The 18,064-nt window shown below is 44.2% G+C and overlaps 1 protein-coding gene across 7 annotated transcripts; it reads right to left on the bottom strand.

Annotated features, from left to right (window-relative positions):
* Positions 1–322: 322 nt before the first annotated feature.
* Positions 323–15,276, bottom strand: LOC121020349 (zinc finger protein 883-like). Of its 7 annotated transcripts, none has more exons than XM_040460347.1 (4): positions 14,817–15,276; positions 14,266–14,356; positions 7,139–7,202; positions 323–3,441 (listed from the first exon to the last, which is right to left on the bottom strand). In XM_040460347.1, exon 4 carries the CDS (start codon positions 3,255–3,257, stop codon positions 1,335–1,337), a length of 1,923 nt encoding a protein of 640 aa, XP_040316281.1. In that variant the 5' UTR covers positions 3,258–3,441; positions 7,139–7,202; positions 14,266–14,356; positions 14,817–15,276; the 3' UTR covers positions 323–1,334. The 7 variants fall into 7 exon arrangements, 5 of the variants coding, with proteins under 5 accessions (XP_040316281.1, XP_040316283.1, XP_040316282.1 ...); XM_040460349.1 differs by having other exon boundaries at positions 15,175–15,276; XM_040460348.1 differs by lacking the exon at positions 7,139–7,202.
* Between the last annotated feature and the right edge of the window lie 2,788 nt (positions 15,277–18,064).

The raw sequence follows: 18,064 nt of genomic DNA, 5'->3' as shown, positions 1-18,064 counted from the left end.
ACTACCACCATCATCACCATCACCACCATCATCACCATCATCACCATCACCACCATCACTACCACCACCATCATCATCACCATCATCATCACCATTATCACCACCACCACCCAACAGTGTGTGTGTGCCAGGCCATAAGATGAAGCTTGAAAGAGACAGGGCTGAGGAAGGTAAACAAGAAGGGTATACTAAGTGCAGTTAGCACATGGTCAGAGTGTTGGGAAGCAGGAGAGAAAGTGAGAACCGCCTGGCTGAAATGTGTCTCCGTGGGAAAGCGATGTTTGCTGCAGGGGGAAACAGGCTGAGACAACAACAACAAAAATGCCACAAAACAGCTTTATGACAGTCTTAAACTTGCGCTCAGAGTTTTTAAATCCATTGCATAATTTGCTAAAGTAGTCTCCTATTCCAAAACCATTAAATTTGCTTAGTTATCAAATTCCTTTTAAAAATTGTTTCTTTGATTATAAAACAATGCACAGGCATCACAGAAAATCTGGAAAAAAATTAACTGGTCAACTTAGTATCACAGGCTTCTGAAATAAATCTTCGTATTTTCAGGCTATTGTCTCTGTAATCATAGGAAAAAGACCAGAGACCAACAGACTCTCCTAGATCAACATTCATTTTCATTCACGTGGCCTTTACATATTTAGGTGGAAATGGCAAATACCCTTTCCAATTTCATCTGTTCTTAGAAATCTGCTCGAGACTTTAGAACTGCTTTCCAGTTCCTTTTCACTTGGGACATGATAGCAACCAACTGAACTTAATAGAGAAAATTTATATTGCACCATTAAGTTTGGGTGGATTCTAGGTAACCCAGCCTTTACCAATAATTTGATTCATTCTTTTTGAGGTTTTATCCAACACCATATTCTTAATCAAGATCCCAACCTTCCTACTGCAATAATGAACAGAATTCATATTACTTTATCTCTTAATTTCCTTGAATAGTCATAGTATGTTTAATTTTGGAGGACCCATGGTAATGAATAGTGTGTAGGCCATATCTTTACTGAATCCATAATGATGGCCACATCCTCACAATGTAAATCAGAACTGTTGTAGAATAAATAGGTCACAATTTAAGAATCACCTCTGTAAAAGCCCACATTGGTAATAAATAAAATAAATGTGGATCTTAAAGATCAATTAGTCAGACCTTCAAATTTTTCAGGTGAGTAAATTAAGGTTTAAAGAGGTAAAGTGACTTACCCTAAAGTAAGTAATGCACTCAGTTAGTAATAGAGCTGAGATTAGAACCCAGGACCTCTAAAACCCATAAATGCGCTCTTCCCACTAAGCCATGTGGCCACTCTAGTTGACAGTTTTCATGATCCCTCTGTTTCCCTGGTCTCCACAGCAGCCAGACTCTCAAGGCATTCAGAGGATTTCTCTCCAGTGTAAGATTTTTTGTGTTGAACAGAAGAGTTTTGCTTAACGGTTTTCCTACAGGCAGTATGTATATTTGCTTCCTCAGCACTGTGAATTTTCTGGTGCTTTGTAAGATACGTGCTCTGGCTAAAGGCTTTTCCACATTCATTACATTTGTAGAGTTTCTCTTCAGTATGAGTCTTCTGATGTTTTTTAAGGTCTGTCCTCCGGCTGAAGGCTCTGCCACATTCACTGCACGCATAAGGCTTCTCTCCAGTATGAATGATTTGATGTTGAATGAGGCCTGAGCAGTAACTAAAGGCTTTTCCACATTCACTACATGTATAGGATTTTTCACTAGAATGAGTTTTCTGGTGATTTCTGAGGTTTGTACTCTGACTGAAGGCTTTTCCACATACGTTACACTTATAGGGTTTCTCTCCAGTGTGAGTTCTCTGATGTTGAATAAGTGCTGACCTATCACTAAAGGCTTTTCCGCAGTCACTGCATTTATAGGGCTTCTCTCCAGTATGAATTCTCTTATGTTGAATAAGGGCTGAGCAGAAACTGAAAGCTTTCCCACAATCATTACACTCATAGGGCTTCTCACCAGTGTGAGTTCTCTGATGCTGGATATGCCCTGAGCGGTCACTGAAAGCTTTCCCACATTCATTACACCTGTAGGGTTTTTCTCCAGTGTGAACCCTCATGTGTTGCGTAAGGAATGAACTCTGGGCAAAAGTTTTCTCACACTCATGACATTTATATGGTTTATCTCCTGTGTGACTTCTCTGATGTTGAGTAAGGTATGTGCTTCTGCTAAAGGTTTTTCCACATTCCTTACATTCATAGGGTTTCTCCCCAGTATGAGTTCTTTGATGGCGAGTGAGAGCTGAGTAGTTACCAAAGGCTTTTCCACATTCACGACACTCATAGGGCTTCTCCCCAGTGTGAATCCTTTGATGCTGGATAAGGGCTGAACAGTCACTAAAGGCATTCCCACATTCACTGCACCTGTATGGTTTCTCTCCAGTATGTGTTCTCTGGTGTTGAATCAGGTCGGAGCAGTAGCTGAAAGCTTTCCCACAGTCATTACATTCATGAGGTTTCTCCCCAGTGTGGATGATATGATGTCGAATAAGAGCGGAGTGATCACTGAAGGCTTTTCCACAGGCATTACATTCATAGGGCTTTTCTCCTGTATGAATTCTTTGATGTTGGGTAAGATGTGCACTCTGACTGAAGGTTTTACCACATTCACTGCATTCGTAAGGTTTCTCTCCAGTATGAATTCTCTGATGTAGAGTAAGATGCGTGCTCTGGCTAAAAGCCTTTCCACATTCAAGACATTTATAGGGTTTCTCACCAGTGTGAATTCTTTGATGCTGAGTAAGGTATGTGCTACGACTAAACGTCTTACCGCATTCAGTGCACTCATAAGGTCTCTCCCCACTATGAATTCTCTGATGTTGAATAAGGACTGAACAATAACTGAAGGCCTTCCCACATTCATTGCATTTGTAGGGCTTTTCCCCTGTGTGAGTCTTCTGATGGTTTGTCAGGTGGGAACTCTGGTTAAATCCCTTTCCGCATTCGTTACACCTGTAGGCTCGCTCTCCAGCATGCGTTCTTTCATGTTGAATAAGAGTGGTGTGGTCTCTTAAGGCTTTCCCGCATCCACTACATTCACAAGGTCTCTTTCCATCACACTCCCTTTGTATAATTAAGTCTGAGTTTTGTTGGAAGATTTTCCCACGTGTAGCATGTTCACGAACACACCGTTCTACAGGCTCACGCTGCTCCGAAACTATTGATTGTACAGTGACAGCTTTTCCAAATTCATTAGCTTCTATACCTCTTTCTTGGGCAGGAATTTCCATGCAGGTGACTTTATCTTGTCCCAGATGTGCTGATTCTTAAACTGTTCTCTGGGTCTCCAGGTACCTCCCAACACAGACTTTATCTTTGTAAGTTCTTCCGTGTTTATTCCTCGGGATGGAATTTCTTTGAAAATGCCCTGCTGCTGTAGTGTTGACTTCTCGGCTTCAGGTCCAGACTCGCCATCTGCAAGACATGAAAGTCCAAAGCTGGAATATAAGAAGCTGCTCTGTGAGGAATGGGGTAATGAAGCTGTAAACACTGAGATCATACAACAGGGGGATGTAAATATTACCTGCTCTCTGGGGAGGAAATGCTAGTGGTGTGAAGGGGTTGGAGCTAAATGAAAGTGACCGAAGGGAATGGAGCAAACACGGTCAGGTGAGAAGGTGGTTCAGGAAAAGTCTAAACTGAAGAGATTACAAAAAAGAAGAACATGAAGGTGAGGAGGTATTAGGAAAGGAGAACTGTGATCAAAGAGAAATGGCTTCTAGGGAGTCTTCTGTGAGAAAAATACTTAATCAGCATTGAAACTATTATCCTAAAGCCCATTAAGAGCTCTTTAAATGTCTCTTTAAAAAACCTTTTCTTTTGGGGCGCCTGGGTGGCTCCGTCAGTGAAGTGTCCGGCTTCAGCTCAGGTCATGATCTCACGATTCGTGGGTTTGAGCCCCGCGTCGGGCTCTGTGCTGACGGCTGGGAGCCTGGAGCCTGCTTCCGATTCTGTGTCTCCCTCTCTCTCTGCCCCTCCCCCACTCGCACTCTATCTCTCTCTCTCAAAAATGAATAAACGTTAAAAAAAAGAAAACTTTTCTTTTTGAGCCTGATATTGGGTGCAGAGATTACATAAAAAGAAAAGCTTAAAAACAACAACAACAAAAACATTTCTTTTAAATTTGTTTTTTTGACTTACACAAAACAATACTTTTACCTAATTCCCCTTTGGTGAATAACTGCTACTGACATTACTGTTTTACATTTAATGTAAGAAGAGGGAAAGAAAAGGAAAGTTTGAATAGGGAGGAATCTACTCTTTTGCAATGAAAAATAATTCTCGTGGCTTTCCAAGGACAACGTATTTCTTTCTTAGTCTCAGTCACGGACAGAAAGACAAGAAACACTATGAAGAGAAGGCAAACAAGAGAGATGACCCTTCATCTTCTATGTTAGCGTGCCTAGAAGTAGTCTTTAATTATGGGTTCACGCTTAAGACCGAGTTACCGATGTGCTGGTTGAAAGTTAAGTGCTTGTGTGTAAGGACATGATAAATGATGGGTTTCATCGCAGGACTGCTGGGCACGGACTTGGCTGTTTCATTAGACGACCCCCAAGTGTTAGCACCTATGCAGTCTTTTACTTTGGGCTGGTAAGGTTCCCCAGAAGGGACAGTGAGCAGTAGATTTGTCACTTAGACATCCGTTTTCAGTGAGCGCGGCATATCACAGGCAAGCGTTAACCACAAGGAATTAGTGGTCTTATTAACTGTATTCCCAACATTCAACGTTCATTCCTCATGTAACTCATCATTCCTTCTCCTGCCCCCAAAGTCTTTCTTTCCTTCCTGATTTTGCCCACCTAAATCTTGACCATATTTTAGAGCCCCACTCAAATTACATAAGCCCCATGACAGTCTTAACTCCCATTTTCCGGATCTGCCACAGTATTTCCTGTACTGTTTCAACTTCTAATTTCAATACCTAAAAGCCATGCCTTTTGTTCTTTACCCCTTGTCTGATGTGCACATATTTGTGTCTCCAGAGTTACTGTTTCTTGTCTTGGGGGGAAAGAAACTTGGAAGACTCTTTTGGCTGTGGAGCTAACAGTTATTGAATTCATTCCGGGCTGGCCCACAATACTGACATAGTTAATTCTCCTAAAAACCGTGTGAGGTGGACAACAGGATCTTGCTTTAAGGGAGGTTCAGGGTGCTGAAGTCACTTGCCTCAAGTTACGCGTAAGCCACAATTCCAGAGTTGAATCTTAATCTCTGCTGCCCTAGGGAGCTGCCGGATGGAGCGGAGGATAATGGGTAAAGACACAGAAAACCCAGAGCTTTCATCCCACTTTTCTATGACTGACTGTGTGACATCAGGGGAAGCCCTCCCATCTGGCCTCTTCCCAGTCCTCAATCCCACTTACGGTGTGAATTTTTTCCACAAACTTAAATTCTTCTCATACTTTCGAGATGGAGGTCCTTCGTGAGCTGACCCATCACCAGTCAGCCTCGCCATTTGTCACTCTCACACACCCCCTACGCTCCAGCCACCCTGTGTCCACTTCCTAGCACTTATCAAGTCTCTCAGGTCTCCCTGCACTTGATCTTTTGTCCAGAACTGCCCTCGAACCACCTACTGTTTGCTATGGCGATTCCTGCTCATTCTTCAGGATTCAGTTCTGACGTCACCTGTTTAGGCTCCTTATCTATGTTCTCTTAGCCTCTGTCATCATAAAATAATTGTTCCTACAAATAATAACAGCTAATATTTAACAAGTGCTTATGCTTTGAACAACCACTGTTCTGAGTACTTTACATGTATTTAATCACTTATCCTTTACTGGAACTCCATGGGTAGAAGCTATTTTTGTCTCCATTTTACGAGTGAGGGAAGGGGCATAAACCCATAAAGCCCTGTGCACCGACCTCTAGCCACGTGTGGCTGCTGGACACCAGAAACATGGCCACGCCAAACTGAGCTGTACTCTGTGTAAAATACACACCAGATTTTGAAGATTAAAAAAAAAAAAAGGAAAATGTCCCATTAATAACTTTTTATATTGATTACGTGTTAAGTTTTACACACACGGGATTCAAAAAAAGATATCCTTAAAGTTAATTCTACTTGTTTCTCATTACTTTTCTTAAACATGACTACTAGGAAATTTTTTAAATGACACATGTGGTTTGCATTATATTTCTACTGGTCATGTTGGCTTAGAGAGTTTAGGGCATTTGTGCAAAGGCTGCACAGCTAGTAAGTGGCAGAGCCAGGATTAAAGCCAGCCCCAGAGCCCCTTCTTCACCACTGCTCCCATGCTGTGTCCGCACTACTCCATCACGGCACCCACCAGTGTTTTCACTGGACGTTGAGCTTCTGGAGGTCACGGACTAAAGTCTTTAACCTCCGAGCCCTCAACTCCTGGCATGGTTTTTGGCGCACAGACTATGCCTGACGAATGCTTGGTGAGTGGACAAATGCTGGTGGTTTTCTTATGAGAATGCCCCAATGACAGCCGTTTTTAAAGATAAGTCCGGCCAGGTGTGTGTGTGGGCGTGTTTGTCTGTTGTTGTCCTTTTTTGGCAACCAAGCCCTAGAAATTACTTAAAGCTAAAGGTGATTTAAAGCCATTACCCTAATATTTGGAACAGTACATGTTTGAGAGCATCTACTGCATAAACGCTAAGAGGGATTTTCAGCCCGTAAACCAAAACAACCACTGCAGAACAACTTTTCGCAGATACCCGTTAAGAGGCACAAACAGAAACCACTGAAGGAACCCACGGAGGAGTCAGAAAATCAGGTGAACCGGAGCTCTGCGCTGTCACGCACAGCATGAGAAGGTGGGTTCGTGAAGGACAGCGGACTCAATAGATACAAGGAGGCTAAGGAAATCGGACTCTTCTGAAGGAAAAGGAGTAACGCTCTTTGTAAGTACACGGAGTACGGTGGGAGAGACAGCCAACTCGTAGAATACACAGACACGGCGGGCATGCTGGACTCCTGACACTGGGAATTTAAAACTACTGTAATTAATAAGCTAAATGGTCGCATGGAGAAGGTAGGCAGCAGTCAAGAGCAGATGGGCAGTGTAGGCACAACCAGAAAGACATGCTAGAGATTTAAAACACAACCAGCAGAAACGAAGAGTGCCTTCGAAGAACTCACTAGCAGACTGGACACCGCTGACAAGACCGTCTCCAAGAAAATGCTGCAACGGGACCCCCAAAACCTAAAAAGCAAAAAGCATAACGTCTGAAAAAAAAAAAAACCAGAACAGACCCTTGGGATTAGGGTCAGAACTGAACCGGACACCCAGCTGGTGTCACAGAGAATTGCACATTTTACCATTATAATAATGCCTCCTGATTATCTTTCTCCTTCCAAGTATTTTTAGGATACCTCTGCTTTTGATGCTCGCTTCGACAGCACATATACTCGGATACCTCTGTTTTGGAATAAATGACTGAATGAATAAACCTTTATTCTTTCAACCAACATTTATTGAACCCGGTGCTCAGTACTGACAATACAGAGCTTAACAAAACATGGTACCTGATCGCACAGAGCTGAGTGTCTAGGAGATAAACAACAACCAAATAGTCACACAAATACGTAACTATAGTTGTGACAGGTGTCCTAGAGAAGAGTCGTGTGAGGCCATGAGCGTCTTTAATAAGGCGATCTGACCTGGTCGGGGTTTCGGCGGGGTTTACTTGAAGAGATGATGCTGGACTAAATCCCGAGGGATCAGTAGGAGTCACCGGGGCGACAAGATAAAGAAAAGCGCCCCAAGCAGAGGAAGCAGCAGCTGGTGCGAAGGCAGCATCACTCCAGGGGACACGTGAGGGTGAGACGCTGAAGGAGGCCTCGTGCACGGACCCCCCCCCGCCCCCCCCCCCACCGGGGGGCCGGGGGGCGGGTGGAGATTGCCACTGCAGGGGGAGAGGCCAGCTCTGGGAGGTCACAGCCCGGGCAAGAGCATACAGTCTTCAACCTGACACAGGAAGAAGCCATCTCAGAGGAGGGGACAGGAGATGACAAAAGCAGATCTGGGTGCTAGAGAGGCTCTCTCTCTGGCAGGGAGTAGGGAGGTGGAAAGGCCAGAACAGACACGAAACGGTACTGGTGTGGATGCTGCAGAAACCTAGGCGAGATGAGAACGCGGATTAGAGAGAAAGTGCGCAGAGACAGAAAGAAGGGACACGTTGGCAATACGCGTAGGAGGCAACGTTGACAGGGCGTGGTGACAAGCTGGACACGCGGGCGAGACAGAAGGGGCTGTAACGGTGCACTTCTGGGTCTCTGGCTAACATGACTGGGAGATGGGCCTCTTTACCATGACAAGGCACACTGACAGACGACCAAGCGTGTCTTTTGGATTTTTTTTTTCCCTGATTGTTGCCGAAGCGATTAAGTTCTTCAGGCTGAAGGAAAGTGACACCAGAAGGAAATTCTGATCCCCACAAAGAAATTTAAAGTATTAGAAACGGTAAATATCTGGGTAAATTAAAATGTAAGAGCTTGCTTTTATCTAATTTTTTATCATACATACGACTATGTAAAGGAAAAATTATAACACTGCCTAGTACAATTCATAACATATGTACAGGTAATACATGAGCCAGCTAGAACAAAATAATGGAGGGGCGCCTGGGTGGCGCAGTCGGTTAAGCGTCCGACTTCAGCCAGGTCACGATCTCGCGCTCCGTGAGTTCGAGCCCCGCGTCGGGCTCTGGGCTGATGGCTCGGAGCCTGGAGCCTGTTTCCCATTCTGTGTCTCCTTCTCTCTCTGCCCCTCCCCCGTTCATGCTCTGTCTCTCTCTGTCCCAAAAATAAATAAAAACGTTGAAAAAATAATTAAAAAAAAAAAAAAGAATGGAGTGTGGTAATTGGACCTATGTGGTTGTAAGGTTTCCACATTTTTACGGGAAGTGAAATATTAATGCTAAGAAGACTGAAGAATTAAGGATGTATATTGTAATCCCTAGAGGAACTGCTAAAAATAATAATGAAAAGGAGCACAGCTCCTTTTTAGCACAGCTAAAAAGCTAATAGGAAAACTTAAAACAAATATCTAAAAGTATTTAAATGGTCCACAAAACAGAAGAAAAGGAAACTCAGGGGAAAACAAAGGGATGAACAATGGTGAGACAAACCCAAACGTACCAGTAATTACAGTAAATTCAAATAGTCGAAACCAGGGGTTGACAAATTATGGCCTGAGGGCCAATCTGGCCGATACCGGTTTCTGAAAATAAAGTTTTACTGGATCATAGCTGCACCCATTCATTTATACACCGTCTACGGTGGTTTCTCTCTCTCTTTTTTTTTTTTTAACGTTTATTTATTTTTGAGACAGAGAGAGACAGAGCATGAATGGGGGAGGGTCAGAGAGAGAGACACACAGAATCTGAAACAGGCTCCGGGCTCTGAGCTGTCAGCACAGAGCCCAACGCGGGGCTCGAACTCACGGACCGCGAGATCATGACCTGAGCCAAAGTCGGCCGCCCACCCGACTGAGCCACCCAGGTGCCCCCCGCAGCTTTCTCTTTATTGGCAGAGTTGAGTGAATGGCCCACCAAGGCTGAAGTATTTACCATTTGGCTCTTAAAGAAAAAAGTCTGTCTAATCCTCCTCTAAGCTCTCCGATTAAAAGGCAGAGATCAAGATAGAGAAGACAAACTATATACTTTCTACAAGAGACATTACTTCCTATGTGAAGTCATAGATCAAGGGTAAATGGATAGAGACAGATTTATTATGCAAACTGTAAGAAGGCTGGATGGCTATATTGTCAGATAATAACAGATTTCAAGATAGAATATTGTCAGAGCTGAAGAGGGATGTTTCTTCATGTTCAACAGCCATCTCTCAACAATTGACCACATGCACTTTATTTTTTTTTTTTTCAACGTTTATTTATTTTTGGGACAGAGAGAGACAGAGCATGAACGGGGGAGGGGCAGAGAGAGAGGGAGACACAGAATCGGAAGCAGGCTCCAGGCTCCGAGCCATCAGCCCAGAGCCCGACGCGGGGCTCGAACTCCCGGACCGCGAGATCGTGACCTGGCTGAAGTCGGACGCTCAACCGACTGCGCCACCCAGGCGCCCCGACATGCACTTTAAAAAACAGTAAGGACACAGAAGATCTGAATGACACTGCCAGACTCCTTGACCTGTTTGCTATTTAGTACACAACATCTGACGACTGCTGAATCCACACTTTAAGTCCCCAGGGACATTCACTAGGCCAGACCAGATGCCAGGCCAGAACAATTCTCAGTAGGTTTAAACAGATGGGAATCAGCAGCCGAGCTGGGACTTGCCCTTCTAGCCACAAGGAACTTCTAGCTACGGTGAAATAACAAGAAGCAGGTTTATCCTCCTGCCTGGAACAACCAAGAAATATATGAACAATGACAAAACTGGAGGTGACAATATGGATTTCGACAGAGGACAAAATATATAAAACAATGGTAAGATACCAGACGTCCAGTAATAACGGTGACCCCTGCCCTGGTGTGATAGGCAGCCTGTGAGATGACCCTCAATGACCCGGGACCCATTCCCAGCCTTGTGTAATTCCCTTCTCTTGAGTAACATGTGTCAACCAATAAAATATTCCAACACTGAGGGAATGATGAGGTTACTAAAGAATGTTATTTCCATCCCGGTAGTGGACTCTTTCTCTTGCTGACTCTGAAGAGGCTGAAACACTGGAGGTCCGTGTGGCACGGAACCGAAGGTGGCCTCCATCCACGAGCCGACAAGAAGCTAAGTTCCTCGGTCCAAGAACTCAACAAACCGAATCCTACCAACAACCACTTAAGTAAGTTAGGAAGTGAATCCTTCCCCGCTTGAGCCTTCGGATAAGATCTCAGACCTCGCTGATGCCTTGATTGCAGCCCTTGCAAAAGACCGTGAAGTAGAGGATCCAGTTAAGCCATGTTCCATTCCTGACCCTGGGATAATAATGCATGTTGTTTTAAGCCTGCAAAGTGTCGGGGGTGACTTGTTATATAGCAAGAGATAACTAATCTCTCCAACTGCCTGCCTGCAGAGTTTCCAGGCTGTAGCATAGGGTTAGGGAATCCATATGTAAGAACTAAACAGGGGGAGTGTGGAGTCTGGGGAGGCCCACGTGGCCGGAGTTTGTTGAACAGAGTAGTGAGAAAAGAGACTTATAGAGAGAACTCTGGAGATCTTCAGAGGGCCCCCCTTGAGTATTTAGCAAGGTGTACATCACCATATGCGTGCGAGGAAATTACTCGAGGCCAGGAAAAGAACTATTTAAAAAATTTTTTTTCAACGTTTATTTATTTTTGGGACAGAGAGAGACAGAGCATGAACGGGGGAGGGGCAGAGAGAGAGGGAGACACAGAATCGGAAACAGGCTCCAGGCTCTGAGCCATCAGCCCAGAGCCTGACGTGGGGCTCGAACTCCGGGACCGCGAGATCGTGACCTGAGCTGAAGTCGGCCGCTTAACCGACTGCGCCACCCAGGCGCCCCAAGGAAAAGAACTATTTAAAAGTATTAGAGGTAACGGTGCACAGAGCTCACACAGGGCCCATTTTGACAGCCAAACTAGGAAACTGCACGATACACGAAATACTGCATTGAATCCACAGAACGGTCGCCTTAGTATGAGGAAAAAATTAGCCCTAGGCTGAGAACTGCTTTGATCCCACTTAACAGATCTTAAAAGCAAGACCTGGAAGGATCAAATTGTTTCCAAGTATCCCAGATAAAAGCTCAGAAATGCCTTTAGGAACACAAAACTACCTAGCACTCAAAAAGAAAAATTTATAATGCCTGGCATCCAAACAAAGATCACTAGAGGAAAAAAAGAATAAAATTACAACCCACAATGAAAAAGAATCAGTCAAATGAAACTAATCTGAATGAACAGAGGTGAGAATTACAATTAATACAGCTACAGTCCATGTGTCCAAATAAGTAGAGAGCAGTGGAGGAAATTTAAAAAAAGGTTCAAACAGAATTTCTAGAAATAAAAAACTAATGATCAAGATGAAAAATGCACTGATGGGTCAATGGCAAAGTAGACACTGCAAACATAAAGGTTAATGAACTTCAGATAGCAACAGAAACATTCCAAAAATAAATAGATAATTTTTTTTAAAAGAATGAACAGCGTATCAGTGAGGTGGGGGGCAAATTTAAACAGACTAATATTTGTGCACTTGAAATCTACAGACTGGGGGAGTGGGGCAGAAAAAGTATGTCAGGAAACAGTGGCTGAAAACTGTACAAATCTGATGAAAACTACAGACCCGCAGACCCAAGAAGTTCAACAAATTCTAAGCTCAGAAACATGGTGAAAACTAAACCAATGCATATAATAATCAATTTAGTCAAAACTAGTGATAAAGAGAAAATCTTAAAAATCAGGCAGAGAGAAAAAAGACACATTGCATACAGAAGAACACAGACAACACGTCAGAAACCATGCGATCAAGAGGACGATGGAGGAACTTCTTTAAAGTACTTACAAAGAGAAAACACCTGTCACCTTAGAATTGTATATACAGAGGAAATGCCTTTCAAAAATTAAAGTAAAATAAAGGCATTTTTCAGATGTAAGAAGACTGAGATCATTCACAATATATTCTCTGAGAAAAATGGAATTAGCAACCAGTCACAATAAGATATCCAGAAAAATCGCCATATAATTAGAAATTAAACAGTGCTAAATCAATTATTCAAGAAATTATTATTTTTTAAATTTTTTAAGAAGTGTATTTATTTGGCAAGAGAGAGAGCAAGTGCATGTGCAGGCACAAGCAGGGGAGGGACAGGGAGGAGGAGAGAGAATCCCAAGTAGGCTCCGCGCCATCAGCATAGAGCCCGAGGTGGGGATCGAACTCGCAAACTGCGAGATCATGACCTGAGCGGAGATCAGGAGTCAGGTGCTTAACAGACTATGCCAACCAGGAGCCCCTTTATTTATCTTCTTATGAAGTTATAAGAAATGTAAGAAAATATTTTGAACATAATGATAACATACATAACAAATCAAAATTTGTGAGCTATAGCTATAGAAGCACTGAGTAGAACTGTCCACAATAACTTCGGAAATGAGGAAAACTTTCTGTCCCTGGGCTGTCAAATACAGCAGTGGCCATAAGGATTTGAAATATGGCTATACAAGTAAGGAGGTGAGCGCTTAATTTCATTCCATTTTAATTAATTTAACTTTAAATAGCTACCTATGGCTAGGGGGTTCTTCAATCGGGAATAGTTCTAGATCTTGATTTGGTAGACGTTTCACAACCATAAACAATTGTTAAAACTCAAACCATTCAAATAAAATTGATGAAGACAATTGTATGTAAAATACACCTCAAAGCTGGGCAAAAAATAGGAAGGGTACAGTTGCAAAGGTATATAAACTATGAAGAGGGAGAAGGGAAAATTAAAGGCAGATTTATGTTGGTTATGGGAAAATCTGGGCAGATTTATGTTGGTTTCAGGAGGGTGAAAGGGTTCTCAGCCGAGAGACTGTATTTTCCTTGCCATCTGTGAAGAAAATAGAGTGGTTCAAGGTTTGAGGAGGCCAGAACTGAAATCTTCCTTACACACAACCACAGAGTGTTGTTTCTGTTTTCAGTGATTATTTTGTTTTCAATGATTTTTCTATAAAGGCAACTACCATCGAAATCAAGGTACTTTGTTCTGAGTTTTTACTAAGATTCGGTCAGTTTTTTGGGTTGTTTTTTTTTGTTTTTTTTGTTTTTTTTTCTTTTTTTTTTTTTGTGGGGGGGGGGGCCTGAGTTGCAGTGCGTTCCTTTTTCTTTCTCCTTTATTCTAAAGTTAGGGCATTATATAGCCTTAAGAATTATGTACGTTAGTTTTACCCATTTCATAAATTTCATTTCAGGATAGAAATGAGGGCATTCCACAATACTTGTAATAAAAAAGGGCCTGCGGAGTCTGAAAAAGTGGAGAACCACGGATACGCTGGGTCATTTAACCTCACAGCAACTCCCTGATAAAGTTACTCAAAAAAGTTAAGTAACTGGTCTCAGGTCACCACACAATCAATAAATCTCAAACCAGCATTCAAATTCAGACCGGTTTGCTTTTCAAAACCAGGCTGAATGAAAACTTATGTTCACAGAAAAACCTGTACCTGAACATTTAGAGCAGCATAAGTCATAATTACCAGAACCGGGAAACAATCTAAATGTTCTTTAACAGGTAAGCAGGTGAAAAACAAACAAACTACGGTCTATCTATTTAGTGGAATATTACTGAGCGATACGCAACTCACACAAGACAAACGAGTCTCCAAGGCCTGGTGCTGAGTGACAGAAGCCAGCCCCAGGAGGTTATACAGAGTCAGATTCCATCTCTAGGACGTTCTGGAAAAGACAAAAGGAGAGAGATGGGGCACGGTCTGCGGCTACCGGCGGTTAGCAGTGGGGGGCAGGGGTGACTACGATAAAGGCAGCAGTGGGGGCAGGGGTGACCACGATAAAGGCAGGTGCGTGGAGTGCATCCTGCCGGTGCTGGTGGCTGCACCTGTCCGTACAGCTGTTAGATCGGCACGCCCCCCTGCGGTACGGTGACTTTGAAACTGATCAAACCAGGCCTTCTTCCTTGAACCGCGAAGGATAAAAGGCCTGCGTGGGAGGAGGGGTCCCAGGGAGCGACACCGGAGGGGCTTTGCCAGGGGCTCCACACAGATCCCACCTGTCTCCCCACCTTCGCTAAGAGCTCCTCCCCTCGTGCTCTCTGAGTCCCCGGGGAAGCGACAGGACAGCTGTGTCCCCACGTCCCGGCTCCCCCTCACCCCCACACCCCGCCCGGCCGAGGTCTCACCTCTCCCGCCGGGGCCTCTCGCAGGCTGCCTCCCGGCGCTACCGCAGCTCTGCTCCCTCAATGGCTCGGGCGGGGGAGGGCGAGTCCCCTCCGCTCCTCCCTGCGGGACCCCCAGGCCGCGCGTGGGACCACCAGGGCCGCTAGCGCCGGGCTCCGAGGCCCGGAGGCCGCCTCACCCGGGAGACCGAGCCCCTCGAAGACACCGCGCAGATCCGGGCCCTGGGGGTGGGTGGGCGTGCCGAACCTCGACCCCGCCCCTCTCGAGGGCCACAGCTGGCGCAGGTGAAAAGGCGACCCCCCGCCCCTTCCGAAAGGGCAAGGCCCTGCGAAACTTCGGGGCCTGCGAGACCTGACCCACCAGTCCCGAGCCAGGGGCACCGACTACCAGGTCCCCGTCCCAAAGGAACTACGCCTGAGCAGCTCTCGGCTCCACAGGACCCACTCTTTCTCCGCAAACAATTCCCAGCCACGTCTGCGGCTGCGCGGACTCGACGGGGGGGCGGGGGGGGAGGGGGCGGGTCTGCAGACGTCCACGTGACCCTAACTGGGCGGGGTCTGGGCGTGGCCGCTGGGGAGCCGGGCTTGTCTGGGAGAACGTTCGGTATACAGTTCTGGTCTGGTCGGTGCGGCACAGCCTCGGGGAGTGGGGTTTTCGTGAGTAACTCGCGTGCAATTTAGTTCCTCGGTTTTACAGCACTGACTCTGCTCTCGTAAGCGAAGGAGAAAGGCAGTTTCCTGCTATCTTCTCTCGACATACATTGAACCACTAAAATCCCAGAGCCACAGGAAAATCAGATTCCATAGCAACAGGCAATGATTATTAAACGCACACTGTGTGCCAGGCACTCTTCTCCGCGCTTTGTATGTATTATCTCGTTTGAGGAAGCGAAGTCAGCTCTGCCATTAACCAGACTCAGATGACACGGATAGAGCCTGCTGCAAAGTTAACAGCAAATATTTCTCCCCAATTGGTCATACATATTGCAGTTGTGAAATTTCACAGAGTTTTTTTTTTTTTTTAATCTTTATTTTTGAGAGAGAGACAGCGTGTGAGCAGGGAGGAGCAGAGAGAGAGGGAGATACAGAATCGGAGCTGTCAGCACAGAGCCTGACGTGGGGCTTGAACTGTGAGATCAGGACCCGAGGTGAAGTTGGAGGCTTAACCGACTGAGCCACCCAGGCGCACAATGATCCTCTTTAAAGATTTCCTACGTTCTTACTAATGGCATGCCCACCTTTGCCTTGCTACTCCCACTTTTTTTTTTTTTTTTTTTTTTTTTTTTTTTAGGAAAAAACTAGTGAGAAATCTTCTTTGCTAAAATCAGAGACCGTCAGAAACTATTTGACATCGTTCTCAGGATAAATCAACATCCCACTCTTGCCAGGGGAATTCGAGCCATTTTCAACAGAAACAATCTCTATTTCCAAACCGGGTGCAGAGCTTCAGATACAGCATTTTCACACACAACATGTCACGTTTATGTTAACTTGGAGATTTCTAAAACAACAGGCCTGCGTCTATTTTTTAATCCAGACCGACCTTGCATTGAGCCCATCAAAAAAAAAAAAATTCTGCTTTATTTAATTTTACCTAAAATTTACTCTTCCTCGAAATCCTACAATAACGCTGCTTCATTCTTTGTGAGATGGTCCACGTTTCTACTGGTAAAGGTCTACCTTGTTGCAGCGAATGAATAAACCGAATTTTGTTGGACTATATACATTTATTCCTGGTAGTCCTTATCAGATGTGTTTTAGCACATTTCACCTCAAAACATAAGCTCCAACAGAGACTGGCACATTGTAGATAATCAAATAATTTTTGAATAAATGATTGATGTCATTATTAACCTCATTTTACAGATGAGAAAATGGTCTCAGAGAGGTTAAATACCTTGCCCAAGGTCACCCATGATTTGGCTACAGGAGCTCACTTTTTTTTTTACAGTAGTTCACATTCTTAATTGTTGCGCTGTGTGCCCTAATGCTCACCCAAGATAGGTCGTGCTTAAAATTTCACAACTAGCAAATGTCCAAACTGGGATTAGAGTCCATGTCTAATCCCAGTTCAATTATTCTCCTACTCTATCTACTGTGGGGTGTGTGTGTGTGTGTGTGTGAGAGAGAGAGAGAGAGAGAGAGAGAGAGATGTATACTCTAGCTCATCTGCCTGACCTTGGATAGACACCGATATTTTTACCAATGACAATATCTCCAAGATCCAAACACTGTCATATTGGAGATGGAAAGTCTCAGATTCCATCCCTCGGTAAGGTATAGCCTTGATGTTGCTTGTTCATTATAACAGTGAAGGAGGTGAGTGAAAGGGCCCAGCACTGAGAAGCACCTCGGTGGCTGTAAGAAGTCAGTAATGAGCAGAGAAGAACACTGCCTGGTGCTGAACAAGTGTCATCTCCGAAAACGTCTTGTTCCTCCATCAGTGGATGAGCCTGAAAAGACAACCATCATTGGATTCGTCTGATCGTCTCTCTACATTTCTTGAGTCTCATATCCTTACATCTAATCAAGCCTCCGAGAATGGGCAGGATTTTGAGACCCCTCAGTGTGAGGCACTCTCTCTCGGCAGATGACACAAGAAACATCTGAAAGAAATTAGGGACAGTTAAGAGAGTCAAACACAGCTCAGAATTATCTAGGACGTCAATGCTCCCAAATGAAAAATTGCCATGAAGATTCAAATAAAGCAAAATTGGAAAAACGAAAGCAATTCTATCTGGAAAAATTAAAAACTACAAAAGCATTGTCAGCATAAACTGGGAAAGATGAAGGCTCATGACCTTCAATAAGGACGCAGAACATGGCAATGTATATACATACAAGTGTGTATTGTGTGTGTGGAGGGAAATTGATGGGGCTGAGCTTGACGCTGGATCCTACAGTCTTGCAAATCTAAATAAAGAGTTCATTTTACAAACTTCTCAAGAACGTGTGCATGTTTTAAAGAAAAAAAAAATCACGTGATCTGAAAGAGAAATAATAGAAATCAATGGGCTGTTCACATAACATTCTTTTCAAATATTTATTGAGAGTATTTTTAAGTATACAGGTGAACGATGTGACAAATGTATACACTTGAGTAAGCACCACCCCCCCCCCCATCCTGATCCAGAACACTTCTGTGTCTCCAGAAGGTTCCCTGTGTTCCCTTGCAGGCAGGATCCCTCTATAGAACATTTTAATGATTTCCCAGAAAATTTTTTTTAACATTTATTTATTTTTGAGACAGA

This window comes from Herpailurus yagouaroundi, unplaced genomic scaffold, assembly GCF_014898765.1.
Source record: "Herpailurus yagouaroundi ecotype Mexico unplaced genomic scaffold, PumYag 250, whole genome shotgun sequence".
Classification (NCBI taxonomy): domain Eukaryota; kingdom Metazoa; phylum Chordata; class Mammalia; order Carnivora; family Felidae; genus Herpailurus; species Herpailurus yagouaroundi.
The sequence above is the reverse complement of the archived record's forward strand: the minus strand, read 5'-3'. Positions and strand labels throughout refer to the sequence as shown.

What these genes read in the sequence shown, in the direction of transcription:
- LOC121020349 (XM_040460347.1), bottom strand. Translation starts at nt 3,257, where the DNA reads ATGGAAATTCCTGCCCAAGAAAGAGGTATAGAAGCTAATGAATTTGGA.